This window comes from Dipodomys merriami, unplaced genomic scaffold (genome assembly GCF_024711535.1).
Source record: "Dipodomys merriami isolate MVZ:Mamm:240054 unplaced genomic scaffold, mDipMer1.0.p SCAF_35, whole genome shotgun sequence".
NCBI classification, from domain to species: Eukaryota; Metazoa; Chordata; class Mammalia; order Rodentia; family Heteromyidae; genus Dipodomys; species Dipodomys merriami.
The window spans coordinates 3,927,532-3,947,156 of NW_027205048.1; the positions used below are offsets into that span (position 1 = coordinate 3,927,532).

At 44.3% G+C, this 19,625-nt stretch overlaps 1 protein-coding gene across 5 annotated transcripts in view; it reads left to right on the forward strand.

Moving 5' to 3' along the window:
- Rbm20 (RNA binding motif protein 20) overlaps positions 1-19,625 on the forward strand; it is a 193,929-nt gene that overhangs the window by 121,837 nt on the left and 52,467 nt on the right. For all 5 annotated transcript variants that reach the window (XM_069987967.1, XM_069987966.1, XM_069987968.1 and 2 more), the window contains 2 exons: positions 13,402-13,542; positions 15,478-15,609. In XM_069987967.1, coding sequence (XP_069844068.1) covers positions 13,402-13,542; positions 15,478-15,609 — 273 coding nt within the window. The remainder of the gene's footprint in view (positions 1-13,401; positions 13,543-15,477; positions 15,610-19,625) is intronic.

Below are 19,625 nucleotides of genomic sequence, written 5' to 3' on the forward strand. Positions count from 1 at the left end.
GAGAGAGAGAGAGAGAGAGAGAGAGACAGACAGACAGACAGACAGACAGACAGACAGACAGACAGACAGACAGACAGACGGTACACCTGTTTAGCAGCACCCATGTTGGTGAAAGAGTTTCCCCTCGGCTGTGCCCAGGGCCATGACAGCTCCTGGGTCCATTCCAAGAGAGCTCAATGGCTGACCTTTGTTTTTAAGGTCAGAGCCCCTAGTGACATGACCTCATGTCTTGCCTTTCATCTCCTGGCACAATCCCTTCCCCACTGTCTCCAGGCACTTTGGACCCTGGAAGCGCTTTTGTTCCCTATCTTGAGGGGAGGGGGAAGGACCCTTTAAGCAGTAATGGGGAGGGGACAATGACTAAAATAAGGGAGGCTTGACTCATGAGTGTCACGTGATGCATGGCCCCAGCCAGAGCTTGGACAGACTCGCTCCTGGGGTCTCAGCACATGACAGTTGGCACCAAGGAACTGGATGGGGCAGGTGAGGAGGTGGGTGGACAGCTCTGGAATCCATCCCAGACCTCATCCCTTCCCTGCAGCGCTGACCATCAAGTCAGAGGCCCTGTGCTTGGACTTGGAGTCAAGACACATAACTTCAAGTCCTAGTTCTCGAGCCTGGATGCTGGGTGGCCTCAGGCAGGTCATTCACTTCACAGGGAGAATAACTCCTGAAAAACTGACTTTGAGAAGATAAATGACTGGGTCTTTACCCGGTATGCATCACTTACCTTTTTGATTACCTTTTAAAGTTCCGGAGCATCTGTGTGGTCTTCTGGCAGTCTTCTGATTCAATGGCCAGTACCAGAGGCTGAAAGTGAGGCTCAGGATGGACCACAGAGTGGCCCTGCCCCTCTGTGGATCACATGACAACGTGAAGGACAATGATTTGTAAGCAGTCTCCATCCATAGAAGTTACAGGGGTTGTTACTGAGTCATGGAGCCTTTTAGACATTTTAGCTGCAGCGAGTTCTGGGGAAATCCATTCCAGCCAAAGCTGGATTCTTCTGCTAACCATGGGCCTGAGCCTCAGGGTCAGTGTTGCACTTGTGCGTGAATCTATTAGTTCCTGTAGTTGTATCAGAGTTCCTGTGAAAGCACTTCAAACTTTGTATGTTCCAGACAAGCACTAGCCGTTTGATGATGCAGTTTATTGATCATCCAGGACAATTCATAATAATACCCAAAAGCTCTGAGCATTACTTCCTCCACATGGCCAGAAGGGGCGGATTTATAGAAGACATTGTTACAAACCTTCAGCTCTGTACACAGGGAGCTAGCAGGCATCATAGGATGATAATAATAGCTAGGAAGTCTACCATATTTACTATGTTCTTAGCATGTTTGTATCCTATTAGCTCACTGAATCAACCCCATCAGGTGGATAATATTTTCAGGATACCATTGGGGGGGCTAGGGAGATTTAATCTATTCCTAAGGTCACAAAGCTGGTGAATGGAGGAGATCTGAACCCAGGCAGCCAGGCTAGGGGAGTTTTATTCTCCACATTGAGCCATGTTACCCCACCTTGAAGACTTCTGGGATCTCTTCCTTGTTGGCTGCTTCTCCTTAGCAAGTTCTAGTCCCTTCTCCCTCACCAGGAGGAAGGTCTGAGCCTTCCTTGAGAACATCAGGGACTTCCCTCGCCTTTTCCAACCATAGAGCAAGTGGACAAGGCCAGTCACGCAGGTATGGGCCTTCTTCTGTACCAGGATAGCCTCTTTCAAAATGAATTCAGCCCTTAGAGGGCATTTCCTCCAGATTCTGTGGAATAGGAAATGGATCATTTGACTGGGCTGATCATTACAAGTTTTGTCAAGTCTTTCTGCTCACATGAACCTACCTGCCTCAGAGCTTCTGGGGGTTAAGGACAAAGCCTTGACTCTTCTACCATGAGATCATTGTTGCTAGCTCCTACCTTACCCGTTCCCAGCTTCCTGTTCATTCACTTCTCCCTCTCAGGTTTCGGTGTCCTGTTCACCATTTCTAACAAATAGAGTTGGAGGCAGGCACATCTCTCCTTTGGAAAACCTGAAATGCAAAAGTATTGACATGCAAAGTCTTGTTTTGGTTCCAGTACTGGAGTTTGAACTCAGCCTGGTCTTTGCTCCTTATTTTGCTCAAGGCTAGAACTCTACCACTTGAGTCTCCCCAGCTCCATTTCCAGCTTTTAGGAGTTAATTGGAGATAAAGAGTCTCACAGATTTTTCTGCCTGGGCTGGTTTTGAACCTCAATCCTCAGATCTCAGTCTCCTCAGATGCTAGGATTACAGGCGTGAGCCACTCATGCCTGGCAAACATTTGAAGTCCTTCAAGACAGAGAAATGAAGAACTTATTAACAAGCCCCTGTAAGCAGCGGGAGAGGCCTGCAGAAACATTTTTTTTTTGTCGGTTGTGGGGCTTGAACTCTGGGCTTGAACTCTGCTGTTCCTCAGCTCTTCAGCTCAAGGCAAGCACTCTACCACTTGAGCCACAAGTGCCACTTTTGGTTTTCTGGTGGTTTATTGGAGATAAGAGTCTCATGGACTTTCCTGCCTGGACTGGCTTTGAACTGTGATCCTCAGATCTCAGCCTTCTGAGTAGCTAGGATTACAGGTGTGAGCCACCAGTGCCCAGCTCACAGAGACATTTTTTGATGCCCCCCCCATCCCCTGGACAAATACAGACTTACAAGGTACAGTCCTATCAACCAAGGGCTGGCTACTTACCAAAGGAGAGTAGCCAGGTGCCGATGTGTGGATGTGTGCTCCGATGCCCTTTGTTTATGTAGCATACATTTGACTGCTTACAAAACAAGCACTTGTGAAAATTCAATCAGAAAAGAGATCTGAAAGGAGAAGAATGCATCTCCCCGCCATGGAGGGCTTTGCTGTGAGTCCTGCACCAGCGTGCTCTGGTCTCCTGCCAGGGCCTTTCCCGTCTGATCCCATTTATGAACATCTCTTCAGCAGCACATTTCTGTGGAGGAAAACCAGACACAGTCAGGACTGGACCATCATGCGATCACTCACTGGTGTCTGTGGAGCCTGACTGCTGTTAAAAGCACCCTATTTTGAAGCCAGAGAACCAAGCTCCTCAGGGCTCAGAAACTGAGCCTGCAGAACAACACCCCAAATGACCACCATCCCCGGAATGACTACAAAAGCCATCTGTCACCCCCATCAGCCCCTTCTGGCCACAGCTGCGTCGAATTTAAACTTGCCTCGTCTTTGCTGGAGTCTGAGCCTTTCCTCTCCCAACAGAGATAGCATGGTGGAGCGACAGTTGTGTGCTAGGTTTGCTAGCGGTGTATGAATTGTGTGTGTCCCCAGACCCTTCCACCTAACCCACCCAGGGTCCCCAGGGATGGGTGTTCCCTTTCACTTAAGCTGCTGTCACTAGCCAGAATCCAGACAGCTTCTCCTTGGCTGCCTGGTTCGTCATAAACAGAGTGGTCAGGTTTCTAGAAGGGCCCCTAGGGACCTTCTCAGGCTGTAAATAGTTTCCTTGTGCCTGCCTAAAGTGCACTTTGCCTGTGACTGTCCCTGTAAAAACCGCCTTGCTGTTTTCACAGCCTTTGAGGAGTTTATTTAGTTCCAGTGCCACAGATCGGGCCTGTTTGGCCTGACTATACACATCATTGTGGTGGTTTATTTTTTTGTGGGGAGAGGGCAGACCTGAGGCTCAAATGCAGGGACTGGGCACTACTTAGCTTATAAAATCAAGGCTGGTGCCGTACCCCTGGAGCCAGAGCTCTACCTCTGGCTTTTGGTGGTTAGTTGGAGATACGAATCTCATGAATTTTCCTGCCCAAGCAGGCTTTGAGCCACGATCCTCAGATTTCAGCCTTCTGAGTAGGTCAGATTTGCAGGTGTAAGCCACTAAGTGCCAGGTTGATTCATTGTATTTGTGGTTTCTTTCTCCCCAGCACTCCCCTGGACCTTTAGGGACTTGAATCAATAAGGAAACCTAGACTCAGGGAAACAGAAATGCTTATGGGAGGCAGAGTTCGAAGTTATAAGTAGCTAGCTGTTTCTAGAACATCTGTCTGTCTGACCCGGCCTTTAGAGTCCATGGCTCAGAGGATTCATTCTGGTCCTGATGTCTTTGATGTGCTGGATGTTGTCTATTCCCTCTCCTCTTTCACTGCTGCTGGCCCTAAGAAGAAGCTGCCTTTTGAAGTTTCAAAGAGGGAGAGACAGAACATCTGGAAGGATTTTATTTTCTGAGGTTTATTTTTTTCTTTTTACAACTGTTTATTATTTTCTTCCTTGTTGTAAAAGTAATGCACACACAGTATAAACTATTCTAACAGTAACAGATATAAAAACTAGGAAATTTCTGCCTTGTAGAGAAAACTGAATGTATTTACAAGACTTACATATATACATGTATACATATATGTATGTATGCCTTGTAAAAATAAGATAATGCCACTTAATCTGTTGTGGAATTTAGTGTTTTCACTTAACACAAGGTCACTCAATACAGACTTTTATTTTTTGAGTCAAGGTCTTTCTAGGGAGCTCAGAAGAGCCTAGAACTTGTGATCCTTTTGCCTCAGCCTCCTGAGTGCTAGAATTAACAAGTGTACAAAATATAGCTAGCTTTCTCTGTTTATATTTTTTTTTATTTTTTTATTGTGAAAATACTGTACAGAGGGGTTACAATTACATGGGCAAGATAATGAGTACATTTCTTATCAAGCATTATAGCTTCCTTCTCTGTTTATATTTTTATGGATTTTTAGATATCTTCCTACATCAGAACATAAAGCTCTGTCTTATTTTGTAACATATTTGTGTTTACCTCAACCCATCAAGTTTGTAATAGATTTGTTTCAGTGAGACCAGATTTTTAATCATTAATTGACCACCAATTATCTTCCTCCTGGACTTCTGTGTCTTTAGATAATCTATAGTGATGAATGTATTCCTGTGAGCTCCTGTTTTAACATTCCATGAGGGATAAGGTTTACAGGGATAAAATTGCTCAGCATTGAGCCACCAAAGCTCCATCTGCACACAAGTTTGACACAGGTCATACTTGACTTTTTTTTTTTTTTTGGTCGATCGTGGGGCTTGAACTCTGGGCCTGGGCACTGTCTAGAGCTCTACAGCTCAAGGCAAGCACTCTTCCACTTGATCCACAGCACCATTTCCTGTTTTCTGGTGGTTTATTGGAGATAAGAGTCTCAAGGACTTTCCTGCCCAGGCTTGCTTTGAATCACGACCTTCAAATCTCAGCCTCCTGAGTAGCTAGGATTACAGGTGTGAGCCACCAGAGTGTGGCTACTTGACTTTTAAGTCAAACTAATATGCTCTATCAAATATTTGAGAACATCAACAGGGCTCTTTTGTGACTGCCCTCCAAGTCAATCCAAGATCCTTAGTTTTAGAATCTGCATGCATCTGCTATCTACATTGATTGGAATCAGCGTTGTCAGAAGTAGACCTTTGCCGTATGTCTGTCCTTAGATGTGTCTAGCTTACAGCCAGCAGAGTCTCACAGACTCTTCCAGGTGAAATTAGGTCACCCAAAGAGGTCAGGCTGGAGCACAGAAATTGTCTACTGACCATCGAGTCCCCCTCTGTAGCTGAGACCTCATTTACCCACAGGCCTGTTGCCCTAAGCCACATCCTTACTAGAACTCTTGCGTTATTGACCTCAGCCTCTTCTTTGAAGTTATGTACAAAGCCAACACCAAAGGGCACTGGAAGGTTTGAAAACCTTCATAGACAAGTCTGTTTGCTCCTTTCATATTTCCACCCAGCTATAAAAGACTTGTGGGTGAGTTGAGAGGTCTGGGACCCAACCTTATGAACCATTAGAAGCAGCATCTGTTTTTAAGTGAGCAGCCCCTTCCTCTGATCTCCCACGAGGGGGCATTCGAGGTTAGTTCTGGCCTGCAGGGAGACTGTATCGCCCCCCCCTTCCCACCCCACCCCCCCTCCTCAGCTGGGAAAAGAAAGTTCCTTTTGAGTTGGTAATTAGGACTTTGGTTACAACCCTGACACCTTAGCTCTTTTAGTGATCTGACCTTGGGCTGGAAAGTCTCAAGTGCACTTGTCACATTTGTGTCTCCTGGGAGCTCTGCTGGCCAAGCCAAGAACCCTGGAGGACAGGCAGGTAGGTGTGAACTGACCTCGTCAATCAGTGCCTCATGTCAGAATTCAGGTTGGTGAGATCTTACCATGCTGCTTAAATCCAACTGCTTTTCCATCCCTGAGGACATCTTTTAAAGTTTAGTTTTGATGTCTTTTAACATATTTCACCCATACCTATAGAAAAAGTTGCCAAAACAAAAAACAAAACCCCCAAAAAGGAATACGAAACTCCTATATGGTAATTACCTATTCTTTTCTATTTATTTTCTATTTATTTCATCATTTTCTCACAGTGTCTCCTGTTTGTCCATCTATCTATCCATATCCATCTGTCTATCTAGTCATTCTGTTCCTGAATCATTATTTTAGAATAGGTTGAAGACATTGTGTTTTTAACCTCTATTTCAACAAGAAGTTCCTAAGATGGACTTTCTCTTACATAACCATGCCAATGTTTTTCCTAGTCCAGGGTCCCCACAGCATATCCTTTAATTGTTCTGGAAAGAAAGAGATGAGCAGTTATTTATAGGAAACTGCTGGATGCCAGACATGGTACCAGAGTGCTGACCTTGCAACGTGCCATTGCATCTTCTCAGATTTTGTTCTTCTGGTCATACTGACAAGCAAACTCAGACTTGGAGAAACTGAGCATTGGACACCCAGCTACTGGGGAGCAGGGGCACAGAGCTGAGTCTGTTTGAGTTCTGCCATAGCCCGGACTCTGGTCCCTGTGGTTTGGATGTGAGTCTGTTCTCTAAGAGGTCTCCAGACCTGTGTGTCATCAGTTCACCTCAATGTATCTGCCATCTCAACTCCTTCTGGCAGTAGGGTCACTCAGAGAGCAGTGTGGCTCATAAACATAGTACTTACTCTGGCGTTTACCTGTGGCATTATAAAGATAAGATCCCACCCAAACTCTGAAAAGTGAATGCTCTTGTGGAGGTAGAGGGTATAGCAGATGATCACAGAGAGGAAGGGCAAACAGAACTCACTGGGTCAAGGGTGGGAAGACATAGGCTTCCTGTTTATGCCTAGTGAGCTGAGCACAGTTGGAGACAATGATGGCTGTTCCTATGTCTTAGGGCTTAGCTTGGCAAGGCCTCTGGGAAGAGTAGAATTTTAGAGCTTAATGCCACATAAGGACAGATACTCTATTATCCATAAAAGCTTTTTGCCACATCAGCTACCTCCTTCATTCCAGCTATTGGAAAAACTACAGCCAGAAAGAGAAACTATGTATGCACCTAATCAGTGGCTGGGTTGGGATTTGAACTCAGGTCCTCTGACTTACAGGCTCAGGTTCTTCCCACTACATCAGGAAGCTATAAGCTTTTATAGTCCAAATTCTCCTCTATTATTTTCTCCTACCTTAAGAACCCACTGTCCAGCATTTAATGTTTGGAAAGATGTTATCTGCCAAAATATTTATATTAATGACTAGTTAATGAGCTACCCATTTTTAACTAGCCAAAGACACAGGCACATCCATCAGATCATCTGGTCAACCAAAGAGAGCTAAGCAACATACAAAGCAAAACTTTAGAGGACTTAAATTTAATTGAGCAAAGAACGATTCATACGTTGGGCATCCTTCAGAACACAGCCAGCCATGGTTCACCATGTGGCCAGGTAGCATTTATGAACAGGGCAGGAAGTGGGGTGCAGGGATAGTTGGATTGGTTCTAGCTTTAGGTTTGCCCTGCTCCAATGGGTCTGATCAGTTGGCTACCTATGATGAACTGAAAATCACCTGCTGTGATGGGCTAAGAGTCAGCTATTGGTTACGAAAGTATACTCCTAAGTTAGCCTTTCCATTTGTGTACATACTAAATTGTAAGAACTCAAATTATGGAAGCATCATTAGGCCATGTTTGGTGTAATTTGACACAGTATCAGTGGAGTGAAGTATAATATCATTCAACTTTTTGAATGTCCAAAATATTGTTCAGCCTGCCCACTTCAATATAGCAGTCTCCTTTCTAATTTATAGCCTTGTGCAGTTTCAGATCAACTTAGGTCTGAACATTTTTTTGGGGGGGGGTCCAGTCGTGGGGCCTGAACTCTGGGCCTGGGTGCTGTCCCTCAGCTCTTTAGCTCAAGGCTAGCGCTCTACCACTTGAGCCACAGCACCACTTCTGGCTTTTTTCTTTTTGCTTATGTGGTTGCTGAGGAATCGAACCCAGGGCCTTGAGCATGCAAGGCAAGCGCTCTACCACTGAGCCACCTTCCCAGCCCGGTCTGAACATTTTAACAGGGAAAATTTCAGAAACTAATGCTTGATATGCTCTAAATAATGTTTATAGCAATTTGGTGTTGTAATTATTCTATCTTATGACTAGTTATTGTTAATCTCTTATTGTCCCTGATTCATAAATGGAACTTTATCATAGGTAGGTATGGATAGAAAAAAGCATAGCATAGATAGGGTTTGAAACTCCCTGAGGTTTCAGGCATTCACTGGGGGCTTGGAACATATTCCTTACACATAGAAGGGACTCACTTTATTATTAACTTCAAAGACCTTTTGGGTTTGTTAGAGAATCCAGGCACATGCCAGGCTGATGCTCTGTCACTTGAGTCACTCCTCTTACCCCCCCCCCCACCAGCCCTCAGGCTAGGCACTTCTATACACCGCTGTAGTCTTGTCCTCATCATACTGATTTCTCAAAAGCACTCAGGTGTTGTCAGGGCCTTGGGAACAAACTTTACTCTAGATATTCCATCACGAACCTCCACTCTCCTCCTTGCCCTCCTCCCCTCCTCCTTGCCCTCCTGAATGAGGAAGGAGAGAACTTTTCCCTCATTCAGTACTCATAGAGTAATAGGCACAGACATAGGCAAAGAACATAAGGGAAGCTCTTTCTAGAATGGAGGGATAATACCTATTACTTTGCATCTTTTATGACTCAAACATGGTTTTGAGTATTGATTGACTTCAACAACAAAAGGCTATTTCCTTTTTGTGTGTCTATTTTTTTTGTTTTGTTTGTTTTTTGCCAGTCCTGGGGCTTAAACACAGGACCTGGGCACTGTCCCCTAGTTCTTTTGCTCAAAGCTAGCACTCTACCACTTAAGCCACAGCGCACTTCCAGCTTTTTCTGCTTGTGTGATACTGAGGAATCGAACCAAGGGCTTCATGCATGCTAGGCAAGTACTCGCCCACTAAGCCACATTCCCAGCCCAACAAAAGGCTATTTTCAGAGCAATGATTTAGATTGAACTTCCCCAAATAAAAATATTGGCAAAAGAACTGAACACATTAAAAAACACTTCTCTTTCAAATGATGTAGGATTTATCACATACGCTAAAGCCAGGCCCAACCCAAATCAAGTGATTCTTATGATGTGTGAGCCCCAAGATTTTTATTGCATGACTAACTTAGAAAATGAGCCCCTGGAGAAGCCCCTTGTGGGCCTGGAGGTACTTGGCCCCCAGTCTCAAGGAATCTGTATTTTGGTACACCTAAAATCCAATTGCAGTTCACCAGTTGGCAAGCTCCAAATTAAGATAACAAAGTGGAACAATACTAAAATTCTCAGTTACCTTCAAAATGGTGACAAGGGAATCAATAAAAGTCAGCTTCTGCCAGGAACCAGTGGCTCACACCTGTAATCCTAGCTACTCAGGAGGCTGAGATCTGAGGGATCATGGTTCAAAGCCAGCCCAAGCAGGAAAGTCCATTAGACGCTCATGTCCAATTAACCACCAGAAAACTGGAAATGGCGCTGTAGCTCAAGTGGTAGAGCACTCACCTTGAGCTGAAGAAGCTCAGGGACAATGCCCACACCTAGAGTTCTAGTCCCATGACTGACCAAAAAAAGAAAGAAAGAAAAGAAAAGTCAGCTTCTATTTCTGACTAGAATCTGGGGAAGGAAGATGCTCTGGGAATATATCTCCAAATTTTGAGTGAAAACCTTGATCTGGACCTATTAGTTTGAAGTACCTTTGGTACCAAAGTCTGCTGTGTGAATAAGTTCCTTCTTTGGTGACTCGGCAGCTGTGTTTATTGTGCTGTGCTCAGATAAAGGCCCCTTGAGACATCTTTTTAGGCTAGAGGTGACAATAAGGGAAGTGTGGGCCCTTGTGCCTGGTAACTAGGTAACTGGACAGCTCAGAACTGCCCTGTGTGTCTGCTCTGTTGTCCAAGCACATGTTACCCAGACCAACCACAGCAAAGTCACATGGGACAGAAACGTGTCACACTAAGAGGAGACTAGGCAGATTGCCCAGTCTCAGCCTGCCTGGGCAGTCAGCGCAGAGAGCCAGCTGCTTTGCCTTGCATTTGACAGCTCAGCTGTGTGTGTTTTTATGTCCACAGCTCACCCTCATGGGAGACAGAAATCCTGCCTCTTTTTTTTTTTTTTTTTTGGCTGATCATGGGGCTTGAACTCTGGGCCTGGGCGCTGTCCCTGAGCTTCTCAGCTCAAGGCTAGTGCTCTACCACTTTAAGCCACAGCACCACTTCTGGTTTTCTGTCGGTTAATTGGAGTCTCACAGACTTTCCTGCCCGGGCTGGCTTTGAACTGTGATCCTCAGATCTCAGCCTCCTGAATAGCCTAGGATAGGATTACAGGTGTGAGCCACCAGTGCCCGGCTTCGAGCCTCTTAATAGCACTCTTCCATCCCTGCTCCATCTTCCCTACAGAGACTCAGACTCTCAAGTCTCTCAGCTTGTGGAGGTTCCAGTTGCGGCTCTGCTTGAGCCACACTGGGTCTACATTCACCTTCCAGAAAGTACTTGACCCCTGAAAAAGGCCCCAGGATTTCTCCAATTCAGAGCTGAGTCATGGAAACAAATTCTTCTTGACTCTCGTTGTTCTCAGTCAGAGGAGACAAATGAGGGCTTTTCATGGTAGAGTTGCCCACATGCTAGCCCTTGTTAGAGAGGAGACCTCAGACAGCCCCTTCTTGGCCTTAGCAGAATGAGACCCACATCAACCATAATTACATGGTGTAGGTCATTTTGGGTAGAAAATGGTGACTGTGCAAAAGTAGGCTATGTTATTAGAATGATGTTATTAGAATCAGTTTCAGGTTCAGAAAATTGCATCTTTCTTTCCCACATTGAGTTGGTTACTAATCCTTGAACTGACTGAAGATTCCATGACCATTTAGCCAGACCTAGTGGCCATACTTTCTTCCTCCAGGACCAGGATTAGGCCCTGGTCTGGGCTTCCAACTTGTGTTCTTTAGAAATCTCTTCAAGACTGTCCTGTGGGGATGGCAGCATGTGTCAGGCCCCAAAGTTTGATCAGAACAGCTTCTTTTTTATTTGTTGAACATGCTGGATTTGGAAAAAAGGGCTCCAAGACTAAGAAAATGGCAAGCCTATATCCCTAAACTATAGGTCTTTGGTATGAATATCTACGCATATGTATTAGGTTTCCACAAACCTGTCCGTGCTGATTTTTATTTATTGGAATTTTAAAAAATAATAAGCCAGGGGCTGGGAAGTTGGCTCAGTGGTAGAGCACTTGCCTTGCATGCCTGAGGCCCTGGGTTCGATTCCTCAGCACCACATAAGCAAAAAGAAAAAAGCCGGAAGTGGAGCTGTGGCTCAAACACTAAAGCGCTAGCCTTGAGCTGAAGAGCTGAGGGATAGCGCCCAGGCCTAGAGTTCAGGCCCCGCAACCAGACCCCCTCCCCCCCCAAAAAATAAGCCAAACTATATGACATATATACAAAATGGATTTAATGTGTCTCCTTTTGCTCCCTTTCTATTGTGTACTGTGAAAATAGTTATCCCTGACCGATAAGAACTATAATCACTGGGCACCATTGGTGGATCACGCCTGTAATCATAGTTACTCAGGGGGCTGAGATCTGAGGATCACAGTTCAAAGCCAGCCTGGGTAGGAAAGTCCATGAGACTCTTATCTCCAATTAACCACTCAAAAACTAGAAGTGGAGCTGGGGCTCAAAGTGATAGAGTACGAGTCTTGAGCAAAAGAGCTCAGGGACAGCACCCAGACCCTGAGTTCAAGCCCCATGACCAACAAAATGAAAGAAAGAGAGAAAGAAAGAAGGAAAGAAAGAAAGAAAAGGAAGGAAGGAAGAAAGGAAGGAAGGAAAAGAACTATAGTCCACATCTTTTTTCCTCTGTGCCCATTGCCTTTAAAATGTTTCATTACTAAAGCAAAATATTGAAACACACAAAACTATAGAGGTTAATATAACTCTAAGGTACCTGCCACCTACCTCCATTAAGTCAAAATTTGTATAATGCTTGGTTTATCTCTTTCTCGTAGATTTTATAGTTTCAAAATGACTTGGCAACATGATTTTTACTTACTAGTCTGTCTGAAATATTCTCCCCAATCAGCACAAGCATATTTGTTTCCTTCTTTTAATGTTTTTTGTTTATTTGGTAATAGGGCTTGAACTCAGGGCGTGGGCACTGTCCTTTAGAATATTTTGCTCGGTGCTGGATTTGCTCAATGCTAGAGTTCTACCACTTGAACCACACCACTACTTCTGGTTTTGTTTTTTTTTTTCAGTGAAGATGGGAGTCTCACAGACTTTCCTATCCAGACTAGCTTTGAACCTCAATCTTCAGATCTCAGTCTCCTGAGTAGCTAGCATTTCAGGCAAGAGCCACTGGGGTACCTGGCTCTAATGCTTCTTTTAATGAAGATTTCCATTGTATGCTTGAGCCATTGTTTACTCAAGTGCTTCATTATTGTTAGAAATATAGGCTGTCTCTAGAATCCCATGAAGTAATACAATAATTGTCTTTATATTCAAGTCTTTATGTATTGGTGTTATGTTAGTTCTGTAAGGTAGATTTCCAAAAGTGTAATGGCGGGTTCATGGCTTGTGCATATTTTAAGCTTTATTTAATATTGAGAAAGTAGAACTCTTCATAGCAGCTTAGAAACAGGCCGTCTTCATTGCATCTTCTCCATCCCTGGATGTCATTGCTCATTAGAAATGTGAATTCTTTTCATAAAAGATGGCATGAGCCGGGAGCCAGTGGCTCACGCCTGTAATCCTAGCTACTCAGGAGGCTGAGATCTGAGGATCAAGGATCAAAGCCAGCCTGGGCAGGAAAGTCCGTGAGACTCTTATCTCCAATAAACCACTCGAAAACTGGAAGTGGCGCTGTGGCTCAAGTGGTAGAGTGCTAGCCTTGAGCTGAAGAGCTGAGCAACAGTGCCCAAGCCCAGAGTTCAAGCCCCACGACTGACCAAAAAAAGAAAGATGACATGAAATGGATACTTTGTGGTATCTGAAAGTGGATCCTTTCCTGCATCGATACTGTGTCTGGTGATTTTCCGTTCATTATTGACCAGCCACTGTTCCGTGTCCCATCAGTTTGCACAGCGGAAAGGTGCCGGGCGCGTGGTACACATCTGCAACCTCCCTGAAGGGAGCTGCACAGAGAATGATGTCATCAACCTGGGGCTGCCCTTTGGAAAGGTCACGAATTACATCCTCATGAAGTCAACTAATCAGGTAGGTCTAGGATCTTTTAGCTAGGGGGTAGAGGTCCGATCACCTACAGATAGCTTTTGTTGGCATGGCAAACAGTTTTTTGTTTTCTCCCATTTCATTCTACCCTTTGTAAGCGGGGCACAGGTCGAGTGAGTTGCTTGAGGGGAGGGGGCTGCTTTGGTATGATGTATTCATTAATATAGAGAAGGAAATTAACCCCCAAAATAGAACCCTATGGATTAGGGTCTCTTTGCTGTAATATATACCTCCTGAACTTGCTGTAGTCTCATCTTCTTAATTTATCACATCTGATGGCTTCGGGTTGGAGCTAGCCAAGAACTAACTAGGAACTGTGGTGGTGGTGATGGTTCTGGGGCTTGAACTCAGATCTGGGGCTTGAACTCAGGGTCTAGGCACTGTCCTTGAGCTTTTTTGGTCCAAGACTAGTGCTCCACCACTTGAGCCAGCTCCATTTCTAGTTTTTTGGTGGTTATTGGAGATAAGAGTCTCACAGACTTTCCTGCCTAGCTTTGCTTGGGATCTCAACCCTCAGATTTCAGCCTCTTGGGTAATCACCATTCTAAAGAATATTGACTTCTTAGTTAAACACATGTCACATGACTGTGACCATGTGGAAACAAATCATGCAGATAAAATTAACCAATAGATGGGAGGAGAGAAGGGATAGTGAGCTTTGTCCATTCCGTTCAAGAGAAAGGAGAATGAAGGGCTCACACTGGGAGCTGCTCTGTCCCAGGTCACTTTTCCCTCTCAACACAGACGGGCCAGTAGCAGTTCACATCAGTATAGTACAAGCCAGACAAATCAAAGACATAAGAACTGCCAGGGCTTGACCACTACAACTACTGGGGGAAACTGACGAAAACGGTCTATTTAGAAACTTCTTTAAAGCCGGGAGCCGGTGGCTCATGCCTGTAATCCTAGCTACTCAGGAGGCTGAGATCTGAGGATTGTGGTTCAAAGCCAGCCTGGGCAGGAAAGTCCGTGAGACTCTTATCTCCAATAAACTACTAGAAAACCAGAAGTGGTGCTGTGGCTCAATCAGTAGAGCACTCGCCTTGAGCTGAAGAGCACAGGGACAGTGCCCAGGCCCAGAAACTTCTTTAGACATACAGAGAAGAAAATCCAATATATGATGTAAGGGTCTTGCCAAAACAGTTCAAAAAAGGAGGACAAATGCTGTGGAAATATAGTAGGGGTTTCCTTTCTCTAGTTCTTAGTCTGGCATCCTCCAAACCTAATGGCTTTCGAGTCCCTGAGAATTTTAATATATTTCTTTCTTTATAAGACAGGTGAGAGCTCAAATAACTATGGTATGTGCCGGTGTCTCCTGCTGTCACCACTACCAAATAGCAGCCCAAGGCCATAGTGCAAGAGTCCCCACCCCTACCCCCAACCCTGGGAACTGTGAGTTAATGGATCCTCCCATCCCAGAGGAGTTTGCATAGCATGATGTAGTCCAGGATGGACATATATAATTAAGAATAATGTTTGGTAACCATGGAGACCAGAGAGGGGCCATCCTATAATGAGCTCTTTTGGCAAAGTTAATAAAAAGGTCTCTTTGAACAGATGAGATCAAAGAGAGCTCTTCCTTGTACTGATTTTTTTTCTTTTTATGGAGTTATAAACCAGATACTCTCAAGTGCATAAAGTACACTAGTCTTGGGGATACAACTCCATTATTTTTTTTACAAATATACACCCATATAATTAAAAGCCAGATCATGATACAGGACATTTCCTTAACAGCAGCAGGTTTCCTTATGCCCCCTCCCACCCCAGCCCCTGAAGGTAGCTCGACTTCTGCCACCATGTTAGTGTTGCCTACTCTTGAACTTTGAGATTCCATCCACATGGAATTATGACTTGTACTGAATTTTGTTAACGACCATTAATGTCATGTCTAATGTATGTTCTTCCTGTCTTTCCTAGGCCTTTTTAGAGATGGCTTATACAGAAGCTGCCCAGGCCATGGTCCAGTATTATCAAGAAAAATCTGCTGTGATCAATGGTGAGAAACTGCTCATTAGGATGTCCAAGAGATACAAGGAATTGCAGCTGAAGGTAAAGCAAGTGTTCCTTCACTCAACAGCCATTTAAAAGGCCTCCACTGAGTTCTCGTACTTGCCAGCCACTGACCTAAGTACTGTTGGGAAGAGGAAAAGAAAAGTTTTAAGAAATCACTGCTTTGGGGGGAAGGGGAAAGAAAACGATTTTAAAAAATTACTGCCTTTGAGTCTATCCCTTGGAAAGGCAAATTATTACAACATGACAAGAAATTACCTCATTTGAATGAATGAAAAATGCAAAGAGCTGCTCAGGAAGGTTTTTACAGGAGAGGATTTCACAGGGGCAGTTTTGAAGGAGGAATTAAAAAGAGAAAGGTGGCTGCTTTTTCGTGAGAAGAGTTCTAAGCATAAAATTTTTCTACCCATGCAGGCCTTCAATAATGTTTTCTTCTCCCATTCCCTTCCCTTGTGATCTCCTGTTCACTCCTCCCACCTCCAATTTATCTCTTCAGCCACATACAAGTCTTTCTAAGGAGCATTTAAAAGACTTCACCACTCTTAGAACTCAGAGATGAATTCAGATAATTAAAACAGGACTTTGTTTTTGCCTTCCTTCCTTCCTTCCTTCCTTCCTTCCTTCCTTCCTTCCTTCCTTCCTTCCTTCCTTCCCTCCCTCCTTCCCTCCTTTCCTTACTCCCTCCATCTTTCCCTCCCTTCCTTCTTGCCTTCCTTCCTTTCCTCTTTCCTTCCTTCCCTCCCTCCCTCTCTCCTTCTCTCTCTCTCTCTTTCTGTTTTGTTTTATAAAGAAAGTATAGTATACATGGAACACTAGTTAATAGTTATACAACTTTAAAAGTAACATTGAGGGAGATCTCACACATCCTGTAAAACTACCACTAAAGAAATAAACTATGTCCATTATCCAGAAGCTTCTGAAAGTCTCTCCTCATGCCCCACCCTTTCCTCTTTACTGTCCTGAATTTGAGGATAACCCTTTCCATGCTTTTCCTCTGGTTCTACCTCTCACTCAGACCTCCCTAAACAATGGGATTTGCCTGGTTTTGAGCTTTACAGGATGAAATCATACTTTCAGCATTCATTTAGCTATTGTCTCATTCAGTTGCTATTGCTCATCCATGCTGTTGAGGAAGGAAGGGAGGACACAGACGAAAAAAGATATGGACCATAGTTCTTTTCCTTCCTTCCTTCCTTCCTTCCTTCCTTCCTTCCTTCCTTCCTTCCTTCCTTCCTTCCTTCCTTTCTTTCTTTCTTTCTTTCCCGGTCATGGGGCTTGAACTCTGGGCCTAGGCACTGTCCCTCAGCTCTTCAGCTCAAGACTAGCACTCTACCACTTGAACCACTTCCTGCTTTTTCCCTTTATGTGGTGCTGAGGAATCGAACCCAGGGCCTCATGCATGCAGAATAAGCACTCTACCACTGAGCCACCTTCCCAGCCTGCCTGCCTGCCTGCCTTCCTTCCTTTTTCTTTCCCTTCCTTCCTTCCTTCCTTCCTTCCTTCCTTCCTTCCTTCCTTCCTTCCTTCCTTTCTTTCTTTCTTTCTTTCTTTCTTTCTTTCTTTCTTTCTTTCTTTCTTTCTTTCCCCCTCCCTTTCCTTCCTTTCTCTTTTTCCTTCCTTCCTCCCTCCCTTCCTTCCTTCCTTTCTTTCCCTCCCTCCCTCCCTCCCTCCCCCCTCTCTCTCTCTCTCTCTTTCTTTCTTTCTTTCTTTCTTTCTTTCTTTCTTTCTTTCTTTCTTTCTTTCTTTCCCCCTCCCTTTCCTTCCTTTCTCTCTTTCCTTCCTTCCTCACTCACTTCCTTCTTTCTTTCCCTCCCTCCCTCTCTCTCTTTCTTTCTTTCCTTCTTTCTCAAAATCTCTGACTTTTTTTTGCTTTTTTTTTAATTGTGAAAATACTGTACAGAGGGGTTACAATTACATGGGCAAGATAATGATCCCTGACATTTTTTCCCCCTCCCAATGATGATCCCGCCCTATTCTATACTCAGCCAATTCCTGTTCTCCTGGATTCTCCCCTGGGGCTGGGATTGCATTTCTTCACTGAGTTCCCAGTGGAGCTTTGGTCTCTCAAATGGGATGTTGTTTTAAGATCCTAATTAGGATTAACAGCAGTAATCAGTTTCTTAAAGCACCAAGATACGGTAATGCCTTACTTACTATGGAGATAGTAGGGGATGGTGCAAAACTATGGGTTAAAGAGGTCAAATGGTCAAGGCTTGCATTCAGCAGACGTTCACTGAGTGCCTGGCTACTGCAGGTGGGCCAGGGACTGGGTTCACAGACAAAGAAAAAGAGCTAGCATGTGAGAAGTGCAGTCTGGTGAGAGGAAAGACATGTAAACAAAGAACTGTCAACAACCAGGTGACTTGTGCCAGATTGGAAAGTTGGTGGTGGCAGCCCAAGCCCCTCCCCTTTCTGTGGGAGAGCTTCATTGCTTAACCTCTGTGAACTTCAGCATACCAATCAGTTAAGGACTATGGCTCCAGTTCTTTGGCAATTTAAGCAATTTTTTTCATACTATATCTTTTAGGTCTCAAAAGGTGTGTAGGGTGATAATGACAGTAATTATGAGAATACAGGAATAATTGGTACCTTTAATTGAGTCCCGGTACTCTGGAACAAGTAATGTCCCAAGCACTTTACATACATTATCTACTTTAATCTTGACGTCAGTCCTGTCTGACAGGTATTATTATCTGTTTCACAGATGAGGATATGGAGGCTAATAGAAGTTCAGTAACTTGCCCAAGGTCCTGGTTACCAGAAGAGCCTAGATTAAAATCTGTGACTATGTTGGTTTTTGCACTACATCGCCTTCATTATACTGCATTGTTAGAATCTTTTTGACCACATGAAAAAAAAAGGTGGGGAAGGTAGGATTGGGCAGAGAAATGAAGTAATTTGCTTGGGTCCAGGCAGGAAGCTGCAGAGATGCTATTCTAACCGAGCTTCTCAAACTTCAATGTGCATGTACATCACCCCAGGCTCTTGTCAAAACATATTTTCTGATTCAGCAGGTCTGGAGCAGGACTGTGATTCTACATTTCTAACAAGCTCCCAGGAAATGCTGGTGCTTCTGGTTCTTAAAGCACACTTTGAGTAGCAAGGGTTTAGAGCACATTGTTTTCTGATTTTTAGTAGCTATGGAATTTTCTGCACCCCAAGCTCTCAAACTGTCTCTCAGTGTAGTTGTGACCTTCAGCATATATCAATTACATAGACATGTATCCTTTATAATCCCTGATTCTCCAAGTAATAGAATTTTGTCTCAAGCTGAATGATTTAGGCAAAAAAAAAAAAAAAATGGCTCATATAAATGAGAATCTGGAGTCGTTTTGGCTACAGGTACGGCTGGATTCAGGACACAAAGTGATCATTAAGACTTGGTTTCTCTCTTGGCTATTGGGGGGGGGGGCATCCTGGGATGGCCCTTAGTAGCCCCAGGTTCTCTTCTCTAGATGACATGGTATCTTCAGTTTCTTTAGTTGTTCTGGAATCTCATGTCTCCATCTCCTTCAATGAGAGACAGCCAGGATTTTTCCTGGTAGCTCTCATAGAATCTCTGAGAGATGATTCTGATTGGACTAGCTTAACACAGGTGCCCATCCCTGAGCCAGTCTTAGTAGCCAGGAGAAAGCTGCATTGTGATTGGCTAAGCGTGTGTCACCTGCTCCATTCTCAGAGCTAGAGGTGGAGAATCAGCCAAAGGTGTGGCTGAGTAAGATGAGAGAGAAGCTGCTGCTACTAGAAGGAGAGAGAATGGCTACTGGAGAGAGAAAAATGGCTACTGAAAAGGCGAAGGGCAAAAAACTGTCTTCATATGTGTACCTGGACCAAATGGCTACCACATCTTGTCTGAGTAGAATAGGCAGAGGTGAGCAGAAGTTTGACCACCTCTCTCCCCTAACCTTACCAGGCAAAGTTCAGACTGAGGGTAGATTTTAATGTCATTTCTCATCTTTTTGATTGCCATTCTTGTGACCATAGCATATCTCCCATTAGTCTTTGTGGCCGGGATTCTGTTCCTCAGAGCACTTGGAGAAGAGCCTTTCACATCA